The sequence below is a fragment of the Chroicocephalus ridibundus genome, chromosome 9, assembly GCF_963924245.1.
Source record: "Chroicocephalus ridibundus chromosome 9, bChrRid1.1, whole genome shotgun sequence".
NCBI classification, from domain to species: domain Eukaryota; kingdom Metazoa; phylum Chordata; class Aves; order Charadriiformes; family Laridae; genus Chroicocephalus; species Chroicocephalus ridibundus.
The window spans coordinates 40,889,438-40,913,370 of record NC_086292.1 but is presented as its reverse complement, the minus strand read 5'-3'; the positions used below and the strand labels follow the sequence as shown (position 1 = coordinate 40,913,370).

At 46.5% G+C, this 23,933-nt stretch overlaps 2 protein-coding genes across 9 annotated transcripts in view; both read left to right on the top strand.

The window, feature by feature from the left end:
• ZFAND6 (zinc finger AN1-type containing 6) overlaps nt 1-2,888 on the top strand; it is a 38,289-nt gene extending 35,401 nt beyond the window's left edge. For all 8 annotated transcript variants that reach the window (XM_063345514.1, XM_063345512.1, XM_063345513.1 and 5 more), the window contains 2 exons: nt 1,220-1,333; nt 1,940-2,888. In XM_063345514.1, the coding sequence (XP_063201584.1) occupies nt 1,220-1,333; nt 1,940-2,088 (263 nt within the window). In that variant the 3' untranslated portion in view covers nt 2,089-2,888. The remainder of the gene's footprint in view (nt 1-1,219; nt 1,334-1,939) is intronic.
• Nucleotides 2,889-6,328: 3,440 nt separating this feature from the next.
• FAH (fumarylacetoacetate hydrolase) lies at nt 6,329-23,724 on the top strand. Its single transcript, XM_063346766.1, has 14 exons — nt 6,329-6,520; nt 9,003-9,113; nt 9,720-9,841; nt 10,940-10,989; nt 12,469-12,559; nt 13,100-13,197; nt 13,440-13,492; nt 14,759-14,858; nt 15,557-15,687; nt 16,467-16,542; nt 17,133-17,179; nt 18,169-18,270; nt 19,261-19,378; nt 23,516-23,724. Exons 1-14 carry the CDS (start codon nt 6,440-6,442, stop codon nt 23,593-23,595), a joined length of 1,260 nt encoding a protein of 419 aa, XP_063202836.1. The 5' UTR covers nt 6,329-6,439; the 3' UTR covers nt 23,596-23,724.
• The last annotated feature ends 209 nt before the right edge of the window (nt 23,725-23,933 follow it).

The following is a 23,933-nucleotide window of genomic DNA, read 5'->3' as shown; positions in this document are numbered from 1 at the left end:
CCACCCGAATTGTCATGCAGCATAGCAGTCGGCTGGCGTAGAACTAGCACGGAACTCCATCTGACATTTTCCGCCTAACAAAAGTCCAGCTGCACAGAGATGCCTGCAGCTTTTTCCCTGACAAACGTCTGAGCTTGCTGTTGTATTCCCTTCTTTACAGGGTTGGTTCTAGCTCTGCTTCCATTGACACTCCTCCCAGCTGGAGCTTGCTTTCATTCTTTGCCTTTTTGCTGCAAATACTCCTAGTTTCTGTATACCTGACTCACTGGAGACTTGTCCTGCTGTGATCTAGCAATGGCTGGGAGGCAGAGATTGGCCTTTAGCCCTTCTTGAAATGAAGTTGGGTTTTTTGGTTTCTATTTCTGTTTTGTAATGTAAGGAATGTGCAAATACTTGAGGAAAACCAGCCAATTTCTATTTTTACCTGGGTCAGGCAAATACTACCATTACTTGTTTATGTTCTCCCACACAACCTGTAACCTGTCTTTCAAATGTGAGAGAGTATTAGAGTAGGCTGAAAGCTGTCCTAGCGAAAGTGTCTTTAAAATTAGATGTTTACCTGCTTCCTTCTGGATTTCAGGATAGTGTACCCTCCTCCCTGTAAGTCTGTGTGTCTTGAGCTGACGGTGTCTCACCCCAGGGAGTGAGTAGCCCCTGTGTAGGCTTTCTCCAGGTATGCAAGAGCAGCAGCGTCACAGTGGTAGAGATTGTTCTGAAATGCTGCATTTTGTGTGGCCTCCGTACTGCAGCCTTCAGCAAAAATAATGTTGATTCAGTATTTGAAAGGGAGTGTTTTACTCAACTGATCCTAATAAATGCAGTGCTTCTTGGAAGCAGACTTTAGGAACTGGACTAGTAACACTGGTGGGGAAACTCTTGGTGTTGGATTCTCTTCCCAGACCTGACAGCACTGAATCTTACTCTTAAACCGAACTTTTAATTAGTCTGTTTCTTTATGGTGTTTTTGTACTGTGAACTTTGTATGAGCATTTGGTGAATTATCTAATTAGATTGAAGGTCCAGAAGGAGGGAGTTCCAGTACCGCTACTGAGAGTCCATCGCACCTCGGACACAGAAGCTGCAGCAAAATGGCTAACCCCAAACAAAACCCCAAACAAAAATTTACAACATGGGCTTTCAATTATTGTAAGACTTAGAGGAAGAGGGGAGAGAGACTGACATTTTTTTCCATTGTTCTTATTAACTTTCTTAATGTTAGCTTCAGTGTCAGAGAACGCAGAGCCTACACCTGAAGAACCAGACAAGTCGCTTGATAAACCAAAACAGAAAAAGAATCGTTGTTTCATGTGCAGGAAGAAGGTTGGACTTACTGGTAAGAAATTCTGATTTCACTTTTCTTAGAGAGACTTGTTTAGCCTTTGCACCTTTGAAAGTTTATTCTTTTAAGGGGGAATGGGGCATGGTCATCTCGATGTTGATTTGAAGTAAAACTTGGCCACAGGTGCTTTCTGCTTGGCTCTTACTAGATTTAGTCATTCATGTATTATTTTGTTTTTCAGCTTCCTGTCTTTAAGTGAAATTCATAACTCCAAATACTTCCCTTTGGAAGTCTGCTTAGCTGAGGAATTGGAGGATAGTTTGCTGCTGTCACTAACCAGCTTTGCAGTGGTTCAGTGAAAGGGCCTAAGAAAACTAGAGTCCTGCGGGGTGAAGATTCATAAACAAAGGAAAAGAGCAGGAGGTCTCTAGGAATGTGTCTTGTGATAGTGTGGTAGGAAGGAATGGTCAAGTCAAATCTTACTGTAATCACTTAAAAATATATTATTTGTGATTCTTATGCTTTCTGCAGCAGAGGCTCTTTGGCTGATTGACACTGGTGACTGAGATTTAATGCTAGTGAGTGAACACATTCAGGATTTAAACCAAACCAGTATAAATAAGAATATTGAAATTCCTAAGCTAATATTTCTGTCCACAGGGTTTGAGTGTCGGTGTGGAAACGTCTACTGTGGTATGCACCGTTATTCAGATGTACACAGTTGCTCTTACAATTACAAAGCTGATGCTGCTGAGAAAATCAGAAAAGAGAATCCTGTAGTTGTTGGGGAAAAGATCCAGAAGATCTGAACTGCTGCTTCTGCTGGAATACAAAATCCTCTGACCATCTGCAGATTAAATTGACTTGAGCTTTTTTCCTTAGTCATCAGGAATGTAGAGCAGTGTATCTTGCCTAGACCTTTTAATCATGCATGTCATCAGATGAATAGATTTTTTGTTTTTGTTTTTTTTGTTTTGAAAATGACTCTGAACATTTATTTTCATTGCAGTTTTCTGTGGCTGAAGACTTAAGTAAACTTTACAAGTATTATCCTTTAAGATCATTCTAATTTTAGTTGAGTGCAGAGGGCTTTTATAACAAACGTGGAGAAAATATTGGAGGGCTGTGCTTTTCCAGGATAAAACATGCATGCGTTAACTTTGCAGTTTATTTTCTTGTTGTATATAGCTTTTCTCTGCAGCACAATTTCCTTTTTTTTTGATAATGCCTTGTATGGCACAACTAGTTATCAGTAACTGAATGTATTTTAATCATTATGGCTGCTTCTGGTTTTTTTTTTTCCCATTAACGAGAGGTTATACATGTTCGCATATTAGCTTGTTTGCACCCTCTACCTATTTATGTATGAATCATTTGTAATGAGAGTGTGTGCTGAGATTGTCTGCGTGGTTTTTTTTTTTTTTAAATTGGTTTTTGTTTTTGTGTGTGTGGGGGGAAGGCTGTATGCACTTCATTGACTGCAGGTTTCATTGGGATTACATCCATCAGTCTGTCTGTACACAAATATGAAGAATGATCTGAAGTATCTGTGCTGTATTTATGTTTATCCACGTCTTAACTTTGATTAAATAAAATTTAAAAAATCGGAGCCCCTGTGGCTGTCACTGGCATCTGTAATTTGGATTTCTCTTGTTTTATTTTCATGGGCACCTTCCATTGGTGGTTCCTTTACTTACAGTGTATTGATCCACACGAGACCGTCCATATCCCAGTGCCATAAGTTCTGATTTATTTTTTTTTTTTAACCTTTTTGCCTATAACTGTCAGAAAGAAAATACAGTTTCCAAAAGCTCCCTGCCTTGTGCATTGATACATTCTGCCCAGGGAGTTCTGCGTTTCTGGTGCAGCGTGTCACTCGTGCAGGAGTTGGGGTCATTTGTGACAGCATACTTAAGTTGGGGGCAGAGCTACAGGTAAAACGAATGTGGCCAGTGACTAGACTGAGGATCTGTGCATGTGATTCCGGCTCTGGGAAATACCGCTGTGGTGTTTGTGATCCAGTGTCTGACAGGCAGCACTGCACAGACTGCCTTGAAGTTCGGTGAGGGAATGGTTCTGGAGACAGTTTCTCCAGTGACATGTCCTTTACTCTGAGGCTTGAAATCCATAGACTTCAATGTTGAACGCTGCCACAACCACCCTCCACGTGCTCCTTCGCGGATCTGCAGGCTTGTAAGTGATCCCCATTTGGGGGTAGGAGGAATTGTTCTTTTATTGTCCTGTGAGGGGTGCTCAGTTACTTTTTTAATTAAGACCGCTTGTCTTGTCAGATCGTAGTCTGTTCTTCAACCACTCGGGTCATCTGTATAACTGCAAGGTTGAGTGGTTTATGTAGTACCATGGTAACTTCAGCCACTGCTGCTTATCGCCAAACTTAACAGTACACTAAAGCAGAACTAATTCCTCTCCAGATGGTTCTGATCTGCAGCTGAAATTTCACTTGGTGACTTGCTGCTGCTTTCAAGCATTTGTGAAATAAATGAGATTGCGTGGCTTTGTTTAAAACACTAAATTTTTAATCAAAGCTAGCCACATCCTTTAAAATTCTGAATGCTCTTTAAAAGCTATGGCTGGCAATTAGTAGATAAAGCACTGCATTTAGCATATAAACACCAGGCAGCAGAAGGAGCTTTCTCTATCAGATATAGCTATAGAAAGTAATCTGCAAGACCCAATAATAAATGAAGTATCTCGTGCTTGCAAAAATGGTTTAACCACAATCTATGAAACACATGGGGTTTGTAGTAAAAGAGGGAATAAATAACTCTTTCTGGAAAGTTTTGGTAATGGTCTGCCTTTTTTATTGGTCAAAGATCCTCTATTTCCTCAGAGCATTTGCTAAACTTCCTCTTACGCGGCACCGAGCGTGGAAGAGCAGCAGCGTCTTCTCTCCGGTGGGTGTTTCTCCGTTTGCTTTCCTCATTGCTGCCACTTCCCTATTCTCTAATCCTTCTCTTCTCGGTTTGACTCCTCCCTCTTCCCTATTTCTGGTCTCTCCCTTCCTTTTCGCTCCCCTACACGCCCTCCCCTCCAGTCCACCTTTCATCTGCCACTGATGCTTCTGGGCCAAGCAGAGAGGAGACACTCTAGATCTCGCAATGTGGGGGGGGAAGCCACTCCTCTTGGTGTCTTCTGGTATCTGAGAGACTGAAAGAAGAGAAAGTACAAGAATAGCGACTGACTTTGGAATTCATATACTACTTTTGCTGCTGCCTGTTGTGAAGCAACAGCTCTTCTGGCCCTTGATTATATCGTAGGAAATGTCACTAGGCCAAGAGAAACCTTCCTTGCAGATCAGCATCAGGCCCTTCTTCCACGCCTACTGTTCTCAAAGCAATCTAATACACGTCCTTTGGCCTGGCTTGTGGAAGTTCTCGGAACATTAAGTATTATTAAGAATATTGAAAGTGCCCTGATACATAAACCTGCATCCGCCTTTCCCTGCCGCTGGAGAATTGCGTGTCATCATTTATTTGCTTTGGCATCGGCTCTGTGTTACCGTGGTGGTTGAGCTGCTGCTCAGCCTGGGTAACTAGCGGCGCTTTGTATTTTGTGTCATCAGCTTGAGGTTAGCGGCTGAACATTTTAATTAATACCAGCACACGTGCAGCGCTACGCAACACTTGAGTAAATCTGTCTTCTCGAGATGCACAGTGTGTATCTGAAATGTGCTTTCAGGATGGTTTGGGTTTGATTTTGGAATAAGCAGGTTCTACCCAAGTCCTATATAACCTTGGCATGAAACATCTTTGCTGTGTTAAAAACCGTTCCGCCAGTCAGTGGAATGGAGTTGTACCTTAGGTACAGGGATTTTACAGAAGTTTGTGCTAGGTATTGTATTAAATTAGACCCCCTTTCAAACAGCACCATGGGAGCTTGTGTCTTCATGAGTGAGGAGCTGTCACAGATGGGCTGTCATCAATGGTGGTGTGTCATCTTCCACTGAATATCCGTACAGTTTGCTGCATTTCTTCTAATGAGGCTTCTCTGCCAAAAAAAAAAAAAAAAAGCTGAGCAGGAAACCAGTTCTTTGGCTTGGCAGTCACAAGCATCTAATGGGTTCTATCGAGAAGGGGTGGTCTTTGCTATTTAGTTCTAATTTTAAGGATATTCCCTCACTGGTTGCTGCTTTTCCTGAACATGGGTGAATTTTCTCTTGCAGGTGGGAGAAAGCTGGGGCTGGGAGCAGAAAGACCAGCCCCCCCCGTGCTCTTTAGGGCTGGTTGTACTTACATATCGCTCTCTAAAACTCCCTGAAAGGAGGTTGTAGCCAGGCGGGGGCCGGTCTCTTCTCACAAGTAACAAGTCATAGGACAAGAGGAAATGGCCTCACCTCAAGTTGCGCCAGGGGAGGTTTAGATTCGATATTAGGCAAAAGGGTTGGCAAACATTGGAACAGGCTGCCCAGGGAAGTGGTGGAGTCACCATCCCTGGAGGTATTTAGAAGATGTGTAGATGTAGTGCTAAGGGACATGGTTTAGTGGTGGACTTGTCAGTGCTAAGTTAACGGTTGGACTTGATCTTAAAGGTCTCTTCCTACCAAAACCATTCTGTGATTCTGTCGCTCGATTTTTAAGCTGCTGAAACTATTTGGAGAAAGTGGAAGGACGCAGCGTTTACAAAACTAAAAAGCCCCCAGAGGGGCAGTTTCAGGTGTGAGTTGTGCAGCTTCCCCAGGGCTGCTGAGCTCCTGGTGGAGGAACGGCTCAGCGTGGGCATCATCATTTCACCAGGATGGTGAAACCAGGGCACGGGCGCGTAAGCGACCCCTCAAGAAGGCAGAGGTGCCTGCTTGGATCCCCTCCCCCGCAGCCATGTACCTGGTAAAAGACGAGCGATGTACCAGTTTTGCGTGAGGGTTTATGGGGCAGGAAGAGGCTGTTTCTCCACCGGTCCCCACCTCGCTGGGAACAGTTACCAGCCGCTGACTCACGCAGACCTCTGGCACTAATTAACCGCTGCGGAGGGGTGGGATGGAGACGGGTCTGCGATTGGTTTGGGGTGAGGACGGAGGGTGGGATTTGGTGCTTCTGTGCTCTGGGTTACAACATCTGGAGAGGATCTTCCTCCTTGGAAGGCGCGCAGCAGCCCGGGAGGTGGGGGTTCTCGTCCGTGAGCAGGGACTGCTCGGAGTTCAGCATGTCTTTCATCCAGGTAGACAAGGACTCAGATTTTCCTCTCCAAAATCTCCCCTACGGGGTTTTCTCCACTAAGGAGGAGGTGAGTAACGGCAACCTTTGTCCTTGGGGTGTCGTCATTGTTCTGAGGCTATGAATAAGAGCAGAAATTCCCGGCAACCTGGGATAAAGGACAACTTCCCAGCCTGAGACACTTGCACGGGCTTCCTGACTTGACAGCAGAACTGGAGCTGCCGCATTGTCTTTTTTCTTAATGCGGTTGTTTTGATGACAGCTCCCTCAAAATTGCGCAAAAGAAATGAAAAGTGCTAACGCTTATGAGAAGTACTTTGGCGAATACACGCAGTAGGTTTTTTGTGTTTTTGACTGGTTTTGTGAAATCATTAAATCTGCATTTGATCCTTTCACACACTAAGTAGAGGCACAGCATAGTTCGCACTGACTTTTTTTTTGAAGCTCGATCCCTTATTTTCTTTGTGACTGAGTGTAATCACGCCGTCACCCTTAAGAAGCCACATTAAATATTTATTTTAACCTACTGCTAATTCTGTAGCGCCCAGTCCCTCTTGCATAACGTGAAGTGACATAAGGGAAAAGTGAAGTCTGAACTGAAAACACCGTATCTGAAACGAGTGTTGTCTTCTGGTCTGTTCCGTGTCTGCTCTCGGTGTGTGTTTTTGGTGGCTGAAAAGCATTAAACCGGGGCACAAAATGTGTTTTATTTCTGTCCTGTTGTGTTTTAGGGGGCATATATTTATGCAGCGATGCATTAAATGTGTAGAAGAGTGTTAATGTTTAAAGCTGTGCCCAAAGGCTACAGATTGAGCCAGCTTTGGGCCTTATCTTTTATAATCACGTAAGAAAACACGTTTCAGCCTTTCTTCCAAGGAGGTAGCTCCCAATTCCCATTTTCGTGAGAACTGAGCCCGGCTGGGGTGAACCTCACGCCTCCGAGTGCCTGGTGGGACGGAGCCCCGGAGATGCGTCCTCCTGCGGAAAGGGAAACAAGCCAAGAGCCGCGTCTCAGAAGGAAAAAGTGAAGGATTTATTTATCATTGCTCAAGGAAACTTCATGATTATCTCCTGGGTTTTGCTGCCTCGGCTTATCCATGCAGGTTTTAAAAAAATAGAATTTAAAGCGGAAGATTGTGTTTTCTGATGTGATATTTTCCAAAGATAAAACCGAGATGGTTCATTTAATCTCTTCCTAAATGTACGTGTTGTTATCTAGCAAGTTTGGATTATTTTTCTGCCTTCTCCAGTAACTGCTCTCGGAAGAAAACATCTTCACTCAAACCCTGTGAAAAGACAGGCAAGGACTTATGGAAATTATTTAGGAAAATACTGTTCTAAAAGTAGCCCAATGTTTTAATGATTTCAGGCTAAAGCAGTTGATGTCATTCCTGACTATCCCAGTTACAAATTAACCTGACATGACCTTTAGTTTTTTTTCTGCAGGAATGTTTGCTGAATAAATACTTATTATCGCATTTGGAATCTTGCTTAGAAATTAAAGGTTAAAAAATAGGCCCAGTAGCATGGATTTTCATAGATGGTCATTCCCTTTTGGTAAGCTGGTTTTCATAACAACTGTAACTAGTTTGTCTTTATTTGCCTAAAGACGCGAATAATTGGAATTTGTCTTTGAACGCTGCGGCGTATTTATAACCCCCCCGGCCAGCTGCGGCAGAGCTGCAGTGGGATGGTCCGTGCTTCTCCCCCGCCGTCGCCGCCGGCTCCGCACGCGCTTGACGCCGGCCCTGCCAGAGCCACGGTGGATGAACGGGGTCTTTGTGTCCGAGGTTGCATCTGTCCGGTGAACACAGCCACGATGTCCCTTACGTGCAGGAAGCTGTCCCTGCAGCGAGGATCTAGACTAGGGTTGGCACGCAAGTCGTGGGCTCCTTGTATGGCGTGAGGATGTGTTGTGTAGGGCAGCTTCATTCGACGTGGTACAGAAATAAAGTGGCTTGAGGAAGATGTGCTGCCTTCCCGATATGTCAGTGGAGTCCAGAGCACCCTTCGTCTTCTGGAGAGGAACCGTGGTGCAGAAATGCCTATTTCCAATTACATGGTCATAGGGATGAGATAGAATCGTAAAATCAATCCTCCCATAGCATGTCTATGCTTTAGTTCCCTGCCTGTAGAAGGAGGAATAGCGGTTGCCTACTTCACAGCGCATTTCAGGTTATTCAGGGCTTATTCTGCACTGCTCGTCATTAATGAGGGATGGGCAAACACCTCTGGGGGAAACGGAGCAGGGAAAGGAACTTCTGCTTGTTGTCCTGTCCTTCTCCCAAAAGACAGGGATGAGGAGAAGGCTCTCTCCCAGCCCTCGAGTCTGCAGGGAGTCTGCAATGATGCTCTGCCTCTAGGTCTTAAAGTTTTTTAGCAGCCGGTCTCATCGACTGGCTTTTAATGGTCAATTGCTGTGCTATCAGACGCTTGTCCCTGATGGACTCAACTCTCTGTGGTCACTGTCTTCCCCTGTGCCCTCTTCTGAGGATTTTTGTGTACACGTATAACCTCTTCTCTCTTCTCCCCTTCCTCTCGCTGCTTTGCAGCCCAGGCACAGGCTCGGGGTAGCGATTGGAGACCAGATTTTGGATCTCAGCGTCATTAAACATCTGTTCAATGGACCAGCTCTTGCCAAACATCAGTATGTCTTTGACCAGGTATTTAACAGAATCTGTTGTTCTAAGTTCCACACACATTTTAGAAATGTTCCGTAAGAGATTTTAGAAATTTGTGGTGAGATAATGAACATGAACTGGAAGTGTGTTGTCAGGTGGGCTCTGCTTGCAGGGAAAACTCATCACACCTGCCATAGCAAGGAGAGCAGAGGCATCAGGGGTCCAAAGGACATTTTCACCCAAAGTTTCATCAGACTTTGGCAATGCAGGGGTCTGACACAAAGCCTAAACATTACTTCAGCCCCGTTTGTGCCTTCAGCATTTTATGGAAAGGAATCAGATGGGATTTTAATGACAGAGAGGTTGTGTTAAGGGTGAGAGTAAATACAAAGGACCTCTGGTTGAGATACCAAAGCTGCTCAGGTCTGAAGTGGTGTGTTAGGATGGGCGCAATGCAAGCACACGGCAGGTCCTGCTTCAGCGGACTTGTGGTGGGACGATGGGCAACCTGGGCAGCCACCACCGCGTAACCCTGGCCCGCAGGCATTCAACCCCTCCGTGAAAGAGCAGGACATCTTCCACGCATGCAGAGGTTAGGCGAAACATGGTCTTTTACCTGCCACCCCACCTCTATGTGTCACCTGTCAGCCTACCCTGAACGCCTTCATGGGGCTGGGCCGGGCGGCGTGGACGGAGGCGAGGGCTTTTCTCCAGAAGCTGCTGTCAGCTGGCGAGCCGGCCCTGCGGGACAACACGGAGCTGCGGAGGAGGTGAGGAGGCAGCGGGGAGTCGCTGCGGGGCGCGGGGGCCTTCCAGCGCTGCCCTGTACCACCCCATGATCCCAGGCACCAAAATGGAGGTGGCCACCTGCCGCCTACGTGGGGTTTGAGCACCCTGAGAGCTTCCCTCTCTTAATTATGTCTCTGATTAATCCTTCAGCTACCCAGAGATCTGGGGTGTCACCCTCGGCCTGGGAACACCCAGGGCTGTGCCTGGCCCTGCTGCCTCTCTGGGGCCTGGTGTCTCTCCGGCCATGTCCTCCCAACCCCAGCCTTCGACACAGACGTGGCGGCAAGGGCCTCCCCTCCGCCTCTGCCACCTCCCCACCATGGCCCTGCCTGTCCCACCCGGGGCTTCTTCTGGCATGGGGAGACCCCTCCGATTGCTCCTCAGAAACAGCCTGACTTTGCCAGGTTTTAACCAAATTTGTTGTGGCAAATTGGCCTCAGACCCAGGGCAGCGCCCCAGTGTAGGAGTGGGAGGGGAGGGCTGTTCTCTGCTCCGTGCTGTGCTGGTGGAAAACGCGTGTGTCCGTTCATCACACACCTTCTTCTTTGTCTGGAGCAATGCCTTAAACACTAACCGCCTGCCCTGGCAGCAAGTGGGAGCCATTCCTCCCTGTCCTGCCAGGGTGGTTTAGGCACAGGCGTGCAGGAGAGGGTTTGAACCACTGCTGGACACCTTCCCTGAGCAGCCCCAGCAGTTCCAACTGGGCATCCTGAGAGCCACATCCCATAAAATCATCCTTCCCATGCCGCAAAGGCAGCAGTGACCTGCTCGGCTGTGTGCATGGGCAGGGGGTGTTCCTCTGTGCCCCTTGGGAAAGGGCCGGCTCACCTCAAGCGTGCCTCCCTTCCCGCTTGCTCCCTGATGGATGCTCCTTTCAGTCATAACCATCCCGGTAACAGCAGCTTGTCCAGTCATCTTAGTTTTTCTGCAAGGTTTTTGGGGTTTTTTTGCTGCAAGCCTTTGCAAAATAAAGGAAGGAGCTCAGAGAGAGAGAGTCAGCCTCTTACGCGCTTATAAACCACTTAGGGGTGAGAGCTGCAAGTTTTCCGAGAGCTGAAGTTGTCGTTTCTCATTTTCAGAGCGTTTGTACCTCAGGCCTCTGCGACGATGCACCTGCCAGCCCGCATCGGTGAGTCTCCCGCGGCGGAGGGCTGCTCAGCGCTGCCCTTTGCTCCCGCCCGCAGAAGCTGCTTTATTTCCAGCTCGCTCAGACAGACAGATCACAGCTGTGACGGGGAATGGGTTTTGCAGGAGCCAGAAGTAGATTATTGTAGGTAATGAAAGGTAGGTGCTGTCTGTGGCACAAGAATAAAAGCCCGGGGAAGCTCAACAGCAGCCAGAAATTTCCTGGATGCATTTTGCACTAAATCAGGGTTGTCTGGTGCCATATAATTCTTGTCATCAGGTTGGCATCACCAAAGGTCTTTGTGACTAGAGCCAGGGGAGAAACACTTGTTCAGTTTCCAACACTTTCCCTATTTGCTATCAGAAAATAATTCAGCTCTTCAAAGTTTTGCAAGGCAGATACTCCAGCATAGCCTCATAACATGCATGAGTCGCCGCTCCCAGCCTGTTACTCTGTGTCCCAAATCTTACCTCCGCTCCCATGAGGCCATGGACTGCTTTGGAGTAAGTGTATCTGTATTGATAGATAAACATTTTCCTGGTTTTTACAGAAATTTATATTTGGACCCAAGGCAGCTTGATCAAAATCACTCGAGGGATGTGACCTTCACAGGAGCAGGGGTGTGAACTTGCCCATTTCCCGGCCAAGCCCTGTTCCCGCTGGGCTTCTGGCTCCCGTAGGGCACAGCCCTGGTTTGGGACAAAGTCTAACCTGACTCAGAGGAACCGTGATGAATTTCCATAGATGTGACACCTTCATGCAAATAGCTTCAGGTTGAATATGTCTTGTCAAAAAATTGCTGGCTCCTAGCACTCGTGAGTGCTGGGAGAGCTCTCAGCTACAAGTTAGTTAGGTCCCTACTACGCTTATGTTCAGCTCTGTCCTGGGCATGATTCATGCTTGTCCTGAGGGCAAGCACTGGCTGGATCCTCTGCTGGGGCTGCAAGGTAAAACTTACCCAGCTTGCAAAACAACTTAACACAATGTAAATGCCCCCTCCCGAGTTGCGTTTTTTTCCCCCCAAACCCTCCGATTTCCCGTTCCGCTGAAAGGTGGGGAGCTGTTTGCCAGGGATGGCAGCAGAGGGCAGCAGATGTCCTGAGTATGAGCCGATTCCCTCCACCTGGGTACCACCGGCAAGACAAAAAGAGCAGTGGGACGTGGCTTGCCTTTGGAAAGCTGGCTGCTGCTTCGTGTCAGCATGTTCCCCCCTCTTCTTTACCGGAGGCTTCAAAAAAAAAAAAAAAAAAAAGAAAAAAAGGCCAGCATAATTTATAAGCGAACCGTTAATCACCACCTTTATGCCATTAAATACAACCCAGTGCTAATAATATTAAATGTTGCTACATGCCTCGGCTTAGCGCTCTCGCTGTCTCCTTTTCTGCTCTTTTCATTGCCAGCAGCGTATGATGTGCTTTAGCCCCAGCAGATGAGGGACTTTCCTACCGCTCTTCCCTATTTTATGGGCTTCTTTCCATGCAGGAGATTACACTGACTTCTATTCTTCACGCCAACATGCCACAAACGTTGGGATCATGTTCAGGGGGAAGGAGAACGCTTTGATGCCTAACTGGTGGGTAGTTCAGTTTTTTCCCTGGCGCAGCATTATTTTGCATGCTTATCTGTACATATATATAAATTCGAAAGATCTGAGTAGTGTTTCAGCAAGATAATGATTTGAGTTCATAGCAGATGAGAACCTGTACTTGTCAGGAGTTCGATAACAGAACTGAAAACGACATTCCCCCCGCCTTAGCCGAGTCTGCACTTGTAGCACTTTGTAGCAGCAGCCGCACCAATTACAATGCAGCCCTCTGGTTCAAAGACAAATTTTGCTAAAAAATTGGTATTTGCTGAGTGACAAGAAAGTAGGGTTTAAACTCCAAGGAATTAAGCAGAGCAGTGGCACAGAAGTGCGTTAACACAGCCACATGGCATTGGATTATAGTTTGTTCACGTCTTTATCTCAGAGCAAGTAAAGTCCCACCTATGCAGAGCTCTCACCTCATATCTCGCCCCCACCATGGTGCTTCCACCCCAAAAAGCTGCTCTGGCTGGCGACAGTTACAGAGCCAGACTGTCACAGCTAACCTCTGTGATGCTTTCTCGCCAGGCTGCACTTACCTGTCGGTTATCATGGCCGTGCATCATCCGTTGTGGTGTCTGGGACGCCCATCCGGAGACCTGTGGGGCAAATGAGACCTGACAATGGTGAGTCCATGGTGGGCTTTTAATGTGGCTTCTTTTTTTTTCTTTTATTTTTTATTTTTCCTACAAGAGAATGGGGTGCCTTGTCTAAAGCCCAGCCTGGGGTCAGGGCAAGAGAAAGCCCTGAGTGAAGTCCATCTTGTGTTTGCAACCCAGGCAGCACCCGCCGCTCTGTTTCTTCTGGGTGTTACTTTTATTTCCCTACCTGCCTCCCTGTCATAAAATACTCTTTCTTCTACCCACAGACAAACCTCCAGTGTTTGGTGCTTGTAAGCGTCTGGATATAGAGTTAGAAATGGTAAGACGGGGCTTTTTTTCCCTACCACTTGAAAAACGTTAAAATAGAAACAGGGAAGAAAAGGTAGGTTTACCTTCTTCTAAAATGAATGGCTCATGAGGTCCATTCCTGTGTTTCCCTCTGAGCAGTCCGTGCAGCAGGCAATAAAGATTTCTCTGGGGGAAACCTTCCCTTCTGACAAGCTGCAAGGGCACGAGCTCATTCAGTGGTTTGCTACTACAGCTTTCAGGCTGGAAACAGTTCGTCTGGCCAAATCTGAGCACCAGTGCAGCAGTCTGGAAGCACGCAGGCATAATTCCTTTTATCAAGTACCACAGCCCGTTACCTGGTTAGCCCTTACCTCTGCACTGCAGCCTGGACCTTCTAATGGATGTTGGGGATTTTGGAAGTACAGACTGTCTGAGCCTTGAGTCTAGAGCAGAGGAAGCCGTGAGTTCTTGGAAGTGCAATTCAAACTCCTCAGGCTGGAACGATGAAACCTGTGCTGTGGGTGTTGTAACAAAACACGCTTGGAAGGTGCATCTTCTTGTAGCTTAGCATGGTCCAGAAGGGAAAGTTTTATAGGATTTTTCACTTTCATTTATGTGGTTTATTCCCCATCTCTCCCCTTTAAAAAAAAAAAACAAAAAAAAACAGTGGAAGAAGTCTCATATTAAGTGAAATGGTACTAAAAACGAACGGAAAGCCTTTAATGCTGTATGCAAACACTTCCATATTGTTCGTGGAAAGAGACAACTGAGATTCCCTGTGGGTTTCTCTGCCACGTGCTCAGGCTGTACTTTTCTAGGGGAGCAAGTGCAGGCACCCAGTTCATGACCTGTTTCACTTAGTGGGCGCGTTTCTCCACCTGCCTCCTCTTCCTCACTGCCGTGACAGGCTCCAGCCGTGTTCAGCATCCCCTCGGATGACTTCAAACTCTTTCCTGTTCACTGCCTGCAGCAAACAGAGTCACTTCAGTGGGCAAACCTGTTCTGGATCCGGATTATAATTAGGAGTGACCATTTTTGCTCCTGCATTTTGACAACATCATCCCCTTGTTTAATGACTGTCTCTTAGCAACACAGTGCTCTTAAGGATTTCAAGCCTGACACCTTCATGGAGGGGAAGAAAAAGGGAGCAGGCTATGGGTTTTGTCTAGATGTGTATGGAAAATGATGCAAACCCCTTCCTGTCCAGCCTCTCTTGCTCATGCGTGCAAACCTCTGTGCAATAAGGATTTGTAGCTTCAAAAAATTCCTTAATCAACATTTCGCTTTTCAATTTCAGGCATTCTTTGTAGGCCCTGGAAACAAGTACGGGGAGCCGATTCCTATCAGCAGAGCCCAGGAGCACATCTTTGGGATGGTCCTTATGAATGACTGGAGCGGTAATTGGTGCTGCGGGAGTCTGCCTGGAGAGGGGGTTACAGCGTCACGGGAAACTTTAGATAGGGATAAATTATATATTTTAATAGTAGAATAGTGATCATTGAAACCACTGGGTAGGGCTGAAAGGGATGGAAATGAAACGCTGTCTGCATTTCTCAGGCTCTATCTCAATCCGTCTTCAATCAATCAGTAGAACCAGAAATTGCTGCCTAATGAAGATTTATTTACTTACGAAAGAGCTAATATCAGTCTAGTTTCTTCTGGGCAGGGATGAAGCAGACCTAAGGATGGTGATTCCAACAGAGGATCGATTTCAGTGTCAGGAGTAGGAAAAGGATTTGGCAATCGCAAATCCCTCAGTCTCTGCATAAATTTAACTAGGTGAAATTGGCCCTACAACTAGCACGGACCATTAGCTGGGTATAAAAGCATTAACTAAACTAGGGATAAAAATACTGGTTATATGGGGATGGTCTGACTTGTTTTAGTTATTGCTGACTTTTCTTCCTAATATAGCTGGTCTAAGAAAATTGGTTTGAGGGTCTGAAAGGGTTGGATTTAAATCAGGATTTGGGGCACAACGGTTGGAAAAGGGTGGTGATAACATTTCCAATCCGTGTTACTCTGTCATGGGTGCGATGGCTGCGCAACTCCTAGGATAAGTTTAACAGCATTGCTTTCAATTTTCTTTTCCTAGCCCGCGACATCCAGAAATGGGAATACGTTCCTCTGGGTCCCTTCCTGAGCAAGAGCTTTGGCACAACCATCTCTCCTTGGGTTGTTACCATGGAAGCTCTCATGCCATTCGTGTTGCCAAACCCTGTCCAGGTTAGCAAGAGAAAAGGGTGAAATTAAGGAAAAGCAGTGCTAGACAAGTCTCAGCAGAACTGGCAGGTCCCATCAGTAGAAATCACTGAGCTGTATCAATGCCAAGCACTTTCTTCATAGAGTTTACAAGTGTGATCCTGCTTCCAAACATACGAAAGCACCCTGGGCCCTCTGAGTTCAAATGCTCATTGATGTCACCGGCGCTGGCACATTGTGCCCTGAGGTGTCATCCTGCCTGCTTGAGCAGGGCAGAAAAATCGTCCCCTTCAAAACACCTGGAAAATAAACTCATCCGAGAGCTTCTTGCTAGCGTTTTGGTAGCCCTTGGCATCCAGCAAGCAGCGGAGAGAGAGTGGACTCTAGCCAAAACACTTTGTTCAAGCATTTCCAGTTGTCTGCATTATGCGGACGTTTAGTTAAAATTGAAAAGGGTAATAAAAAGTCTTGCAGAGAACTCACCATCCTCTCTGTGCAGGCACAGAGCAAAGGTGTGCTAGCACTGTATTTGTTTTGGATTAACATCCATGCCATAAGGATGGAGAAGGCCTTGGAGCCCACATGCAGATAAAGGAATCGGGTTATATGGATATCACATCTATTCTGAAAGATCTTTAAAAGTACGTGCACGAGAGCAAGCAAAGCAATAATCTGAGCGGTAACAACGGCCAAGTAAATGGGGTGTGCAGCACAGGCTGGTTAAACAAAAAAGTCACTAGGATGGCTCGCGGAATTTTTCCTTTTTGTTTGTTTAGACTGTGGTGCCTTTTATATGCTTTTAGGATCCCAAGCCGCTGCCCTACCTTCAGGATAAAGAACCCTACACTTTTGACATCAAGCTCTTTGTTGCTATTAAAGGTACGGCAATGCCGAGCGGGTTATAAAGATGAAATTGCCAACTAAGGGTTGCAGAACCACCACATGTTTCAGACAATTTGCTCTTGGCTCTGTGGTTCTACTTTTCCATCCTTGCCCAGATTGCCTTTGCCGGAGAAAGAGGCAAAGCTCTTCGTGCTCCCCGTTGGCTGTGCAGCGATGTGTCAAGGAGGGAATGCCTCCTACATGATCAGCTTACGATGAGGAGCTCTGCCTGTATGGGCAGGGGTAAGCAGGGCATGGAAAGGGCAGATGTCCGTGATACTCAGATGTTAACTCAGCTCAGACCCCCAGCTCACGGCCCTGCTGGCTGGTAGGTCCGGGTGTTACTCCATTAGTAGAGCAGAGAGTAGGAAATGGGCACCTTGATACTAACCCAGTGCCATCCACACGCTTGTTTTCTGTGAAATGCTGGCCTTCTTATTGGAACAGAAAATGTTATTACTTGTTTCCTGCTAGGGATTACGATGATAAAAGAAGTCTCCATCCATCTGTAAAATCAAAAGACTCCGACATCATTCATCCAACACAAACAAATTGCTTCCCTGCTTCTTATTTTTTATTTTCCGCAGGAGAAGGAATGAGCATGCCAACTACTATATGCAGATCCAATTTCAAGGTAAGACTCCCGTATCTTTTATTTGTTTGAAATCTTGCTGATGCTATCACCTCCAGCCTTAGGCAATTTCAAACACTGACTTTTGCATTAGCTGAAGATCCGGCCTGGTACTGTGTGTGCGTAGGGGATGGGGGGAGAAGAGCAAGAGCGGAGGGTGGTGATAGTTCACTCCTATTGAGATGGAAACACCTGAATGCTCGGGCGGTGAAGCTCTTTCTGCTGCTCAGTTTAGGGCGTTTAGGGTGCTCGGAGCATCGTAAGTAGTGTGCTCATTTGGCAGGGAGCGGTGAGAGCGGAGGACTCGCAGGCAGAGGGAGTTGCCTCTCGCTGTGCCGAGGTGCAATACAGCTTCGCAGTCGCAGCTGGTCATTTAGCTGCAGACTCGCTGCTGTAACACCGCTCCAAGCCCGGATCTGCCCCAGCCCCTCTGCAGGCGGCATGGTGGCTCTGCCTCTACAGGCTGATTGAAGCCAGGAGATATATGTACCAGCTGCAGGATTTCTCAATCAATTTTATATTCACATTTAGTGCTTTGCATAGTAATCACCTAAACCAGTAAATCAGTAGTCAGCAAATCAGTAATAAGGAGATTTTTCTGTAAACTCATTAAAATACTGGGCTTAATCATGGATCCTGGGTCAGCAGTGCTGGCCTTAAAGAGGAAGAAGATGAGAAATTACATCCAGCTGAAAGAAGAGAAATTTTAAAAGACTAAATTGGATGTTAAAGTATGTGTTTTGTATGCACATAGCAGCTCCTGGTCATGGCTTAGAAAGCAATCAGCCAGGCCGTGGTAACTACTGAGAATGCAGCACTAAGTAATAGTGGAGTTGCTTGTAGGCTGCTGAAGGTTCCTGATTAAATAAGGAAACTTTAGGGACAGTCTTACCAGCATCATCCCGAGAATGCAATACGTTCCGCATAGGCTAGTGGCATGCCAGAGAGGTTTGTCCTTCATTCCTTTAGCCTCCTCTTCCTCCTTCCTCCAGCACATGTACTGGACCATGAAACAGCAGCTGGCTCATCATACGATCAATGGGTGCAACCTCAGACCTGGAGATCTCCTGGCCTCCGGCACAATCAGTGGACCCGTAAGTGTTTAAATAATGACAGTCACTGAGAACTGGTCAGCAATCCCAATCGGAATGAGCAGGGCTTTGGGTCTAAGCCCTGTTTGATTGGAGCAGAAAATACCTGCAGTTCTTTCCTGGGCACTTTGGGCTAATGCTTTGGTAGCCTCAAAATTGCACTGAGAAGTGGTGGTGGGTTTTTGTTATTGTTTTGTTTTTTTTTTTAATTTCTCCTATGTTCCTTTCCCTAAGAACCATTTTAGTACAGATGCAAACTAATTTCTGTGCACAAGCATCCACATGGCCCGTTTATACTGTATGAAATACAGCTTTTTTATTTCTGAGTCGAATGTTAAAGGTGCGCGGGTATAACTTTTAGTTTCTCTAATCCTACATGTTTGGAGCTAACTTCACAAGCTATTACTCTGCTTGTACTGCCACATGCACAGTTGTTGCAATACGTGGGTAAGCTACTGGCATTTTCTGAACCATCAGAGACAAATCCTGTTCTGAAAGACAGCTTCGGGGTACGTTGTTTCCAAGCTGGGATACCTGTACTTCCATTTTGAGCATTTCTGAAGTGCTTTTTGCTTCCTCTAAACTATTGTACTGCAGACTGACATTAAAGACTTGCAAACATTTGCCAGCTTTGCGCTTCTGAAGAACAAAATGTAAATAAAACTCTGAAACGTGACTACATAAAAGCGCTGGTTTTGTAGAAGTGCCCTCAGTTTGTTTCCATTCTTTCTGTGGCAGACCCAAACTGCTTTCACAGGGTTTAGCACTATGTTAAACACGCCAGCTGACGGCTGGAAGCATGGCTGCTTACAGCGAACAAGCAATTAAAATGCAAAGGCGGGAAAATAAGCCAATGTATCAATTAATTCAATCAACAGCAAAACTCTGTTCTATAGAGTTAACAGACTTGCGCACGTACTTCCAGCAGCAAGTAGCCTAACAGCGGGACAGACACTAAAAAGTTGTTTATTTGTTTATGAACTCTTGCTGCAGGAGCCGGAGAGCTTCGGCTCCATGCTGGAGCTGTCCTGGAACGGAACAAAAGAAATCCCTCTTGGCAGCGGACAGTCTCGTAAATTCCTGCAGGACGGAGATGAAATAATTTTGACAGGTAATAGCCGAACAACGGCTCTTACACCGCACCGAGGACGTTTCCATAGGTTGATCCCAGTCGTGTGAGCGCCTGGGGGGGAGATGGACTATTCTGCACGTACCTGCCACGCAAGCACAGCTGTTTCCATCCTACCTGTCAGGAGGCAAAAGCAGGTGGACAGAAACAGCAGGCTGAGAGAGTTGGGGTTGTTCAGCCTGGAGAAGAGAAGGCTCCGGGGAGACCTTATAGTGGCCTTCCAGTACCTAAAGGGGGACACAGGAAAGATGGGGAGGGACTCTGTCAGGGAGCGTAATGGTAGGACACAAGGTAATGGTTTCAAACTGAAAGAAGGTAGATTTAGACTGAATATTAGGAAGAAATTCTTTGCTGTGAGGATGGTGAGACACTGGAACAGGTTGCCCAAGGAAGCTGTGGCTGCCCCATCCCTAGAGGTGTTCAAGGCCAGGCTGGACGGGGCTTGGAGCAGCCTGGTCTGGTGAGAGGTGTCCCTGCCCAGGGCAGGGGGTTGGAACTGGATGGTCTTTAAGGTCCCTTCCAACCTGAACCATCCTATGATTCTAAATTTCCCTGCAAAAAATGCTTTCTGGATTAGATTATTTGCTTTGCTAAGTAGTTAACGATCTTGCTCTGCCCGTGTGTGAGTGCTAAGGGGATGATGGGGGCAGGTTTGCCTTTATGGGCGAAAACATCCTGGCACTAGAAGCAGTTGATGTGTTGCTGCCACCGCAGTCCAAGTTTGCGTGTGGAGCAGAGCTTGGCAAATGGTGAAAAAAAGTTATTTTGCAAATAATCTTTTATTTGTAACATAGGCATATTCAATGAAGTGTGTTGCAAATTAAGTATGTGGCAAACAGCGTGAAGCCTGCCAGAACAGCTGACCAGCTCCCCCCTGGAAAGGGCTGTGCTTGAGAGCTGTTTCATGCTGGGCCATGGATTTAATTTTCGTCTTGAGAAACTAAGGATTTTATGAATTAAAATCTACCGGGGTGTTTTGTGATCTAAATCCCACTCCTACATGTTTTTTAATCCAAAGACTAGTGCACAACAAATCTATTTTTTCCTTTCCTCTCATCTTGTCAACCCCTTTCTGGCTTTGAGGTGGCAAGTGTTTGGCAAGAACAGCCATGAGAAACTTTTGATTCAAGCCTGCGTATGTCTTTGCTACGTTGCCTACTGAATTTTTAAGGAATATCTTGTGGGATGTTGCGCATCATCAGATGAGACCCAGCCAGTGCCACACCTGGCTCTGAGCAACTCCATCATGCTGATGGCACCAGAGATAGTCTGCACAGAGATAAAAACAGCTCAGGCGATGAGATGCGACTTAGAGCAGAGAAAATGCGAGTGACTAATGCCTATGCAGCAACCTGAAGGACATGATGGTGTGACGCTAGTATGCGTTCGTGTACCTCTGCCTGCTTAATCCATCCAGGACTTTTAGGATTTTTGCCAAAATAGTCTAAAATTTCGAATTTTTTCAGAAAGCTTTTTAACAAAACCTGAGAACTTTTCTGTGTTATGGGGGGGAAAAAAAAAAAAGGGATGTATTCTAGTCTCTCAGTGATGGCTCTATAAGCGGTTTTGGTAGTATTGCAGCCAGAGCCCCAGTGCCTCCTGTCTGGTAGTTGATGCAATAGCTTTGAAAATCATATTTCTGTGACGTGGTGCCAGTTTTGCAGAGGAAGATGCTGAGACAACTGGAGATTGAGATGTACTGGAGAGCCATAGGTTATGAAACCGCGGAGTCCCCAGTACCTCTGACATCCTCCAGCCTCCCAACAATGCAGCAACTACTCATGCTGCAAGGTGTAGGCATCTGGCACTGCTTTCCATAGTCTCCCTATACATTCAGTGCAGAGAGACACTCCTCCAGCAATCCACGTTGCCCTCCAGAGTTGCACATCTCCCTCCAGTAACTATGCCAGGAGCTCTAAATCAGGGCACAGTTAGGAATTATGAATGTCCCTTTGGAGTTAGATGCTGACATCCTTATTGGCAAGGAGCACCTTGCAGTTTGGGAGCTGCTGGCACAAGGTGGCACAAGGTGGCCAGCTGAGGGACAAATGGGACTACACCATGACTCATATTGTTCTTCATGCCCAGAACAAGCTGCCCTTAAATGAATGTTTTAAATCCTGAATGTCTTTTATCTTTAAAGGTGTCACGGTGGCATTGTTGTTAACCTGGATGAAGGCACCATTGCCCCAGTGGGACTGTCTCATGTTAATCGGTCTCCTGTGCTATTTTACACTAGCAACAGTTTGTGGTTGTAGTGATTAGGGCACCGTGCCATTCATGAGAGCCAGGTGCTGCTGGGGCTGTCTGCTGGGACAGTTTGGGATCTGCTCCTGTTTAGTGATGTACGGCAGATCCAGAGCCTTAGGGCACCCTTGGGGCAGGGCTAGTGCTATTGCATCCTCTCCCGAGGCGGTGCCGTTAGCTCTTGCCAAGTGCCCAGCCCATAATTTCTCGTCTCCCATTTCAACTTTGTGTTCTCGTTCCCCTTGTGGGAGCTATTTCAGAGCCCTACCACATAAAAGGAGAGAAATATATTTCTCCCAAGAAGTGGGTCTCGGGGAGGGAGCGTTGCGAGGGAGGGTTTGCGCATGGTGTGCTGCAGCCGGCTGCAAAAACCTCTCTGTAGCTCCTTGGCACTCTGCTCAGGCCAACGCTGCTGGCAGCGCAGAGCTTGCTTTGTCGAATGTGCCGCTCCTTGGTACTGCTCTAAATCGTAGTTGACAGCGGGGATACCTAAACTGGACTGAAATAATAAGCCAGCACTCAAGGGAAAGCTGGCAATGGAGCCTAATGAGAAAAATGGAAACTGAGCTGAGCCTTAAAGCAAGCGTCCTACTCAAGTATTGCTTACGAAAGAGGATTACCCGGCAGGTACTGGGATGGTGTCTGTGGGCAGGCTGTTACACAAGCACTTAGAGACACTGCTCGCCTTGGAAAAACTTCACTTCGGCCTGGCTGTGGGAGCTGCACTGTGGGTGAGAGCTGGCAGAGTCCGTCCCCGTGCTGCAATAACTTTGGCTGCTCTGCGGCCTGAGCCCACCCGTCCTCCTCTTCCTCAGAGGAGGTCTCCGCTGGTCTGTGCTAAGGGTGGGAATTAGGATTAAGGTCTGTTCTGTTCAGCTCCCTCTTGGCTTCCCGAAGGCAGCTGGTTTTTATCCCATGCAGGGAAGATGACATATTCCTTTATTTTAAGAAAACCCATCTCCAACTATGAAAGCAGTCCTTAAAATACAGCATATGCCACTTGTTTCCTTACTTTGATCAGCTGCTGTAGCAGACAGCTACAGTAGGTCTCCTCAGATGTTTCTTCCCAGAATAGTCTTCCCAGATAGGCCAGAAGCCCCTGGCTGCGTCCCCTTCCCTCCTTCATCTGCATCTTTGCTAACGGATGCTGTTTCTGGAGCAGCTCGGCTGGCTGTGGCAGCAAGAGGCGCTGCGGCATCTCCGTCCTAATGTCATCTCTCCCATCACGGCGGAGTAGGGAGAGATTGAATTGTCCTGTAGCTAGAGATGTTGTCACAGGCCAGTACCTTCAGCGGCAGTCAGCAGCCCTTCAGTGCCTGTTTATATGAAAAAGGATAAATGGGTATTTTGGGTCAGATGCTCAGCTTCTCATGCAACTAAACTCCTTTATTTTCGCGAACGAAACATATCCTATAAGGGTAGGTCCTGCTGTTTGGGAGGGTGTTGGTGATCATCTTTCTGGCTATGAACACTTCAGCGTCCCACGAGCAGCCCTAATGCTGCAGAAAGAGAATCCAGATTTCCTTTATTAACAGCAAGGCTGGGCCAGGCAGTGAATCAGCTTGCCAGCTAGATTGATGATGCTGCACGTTAGGTTTGAAAATAGAAATATTGCACCTCTTGTTTGCTCCTTGATCATATTCACTGAACTTGCATATTGCTGTGTTTAACGTTTTGTGCTTCTTTCTTGTTCGTTTTTTTTATATTCCTGGGCTACTTGAACTCTTCCAGGTGTTCCCTTTTTTTACCCCTCATTGCATTTCTGAAATGTTTCCACTCGCTTTTGGTCTCTTTATGCCTTTATTCACTTTTATTGCTGTTAAAATCCTGCTGTCCTTACAGAACAAGCTGTCTGTTGTTTTCTGGCCCTAGGTTACTGCCAGGGCAACGGCTTCCGTGTGGGATTTGGCCAGTGCTCGGGAAAAATCCTTCCAGCCCTGTCGGATCCATGATGACTGCAGTAAGGGGACATCTGAAGAGGAGGCTTTCTCCCCCCACCTCTAACAGTCATACTGCTTTATTCACATTTATTATTTTTATATGAATGATCAGAATCTTATTATTTTTAATCATGAATAAATATCTTAAAGATTAACATGGCTCTCTGGTGTGATAAACAAAGGATTTCGATGCTAACTTAAAATTCTCAGAATAAGATGACTGAAACGGAAAGCGAGATTCTTAACTCTTCTACTATATTAATAGTTTTGTTGTGATTATAAAAAGGGGCTTTTAAGTAAACATAACTATTCAGAGTACTAGGTTGATGATAACAGCTGAGGTTGCACGC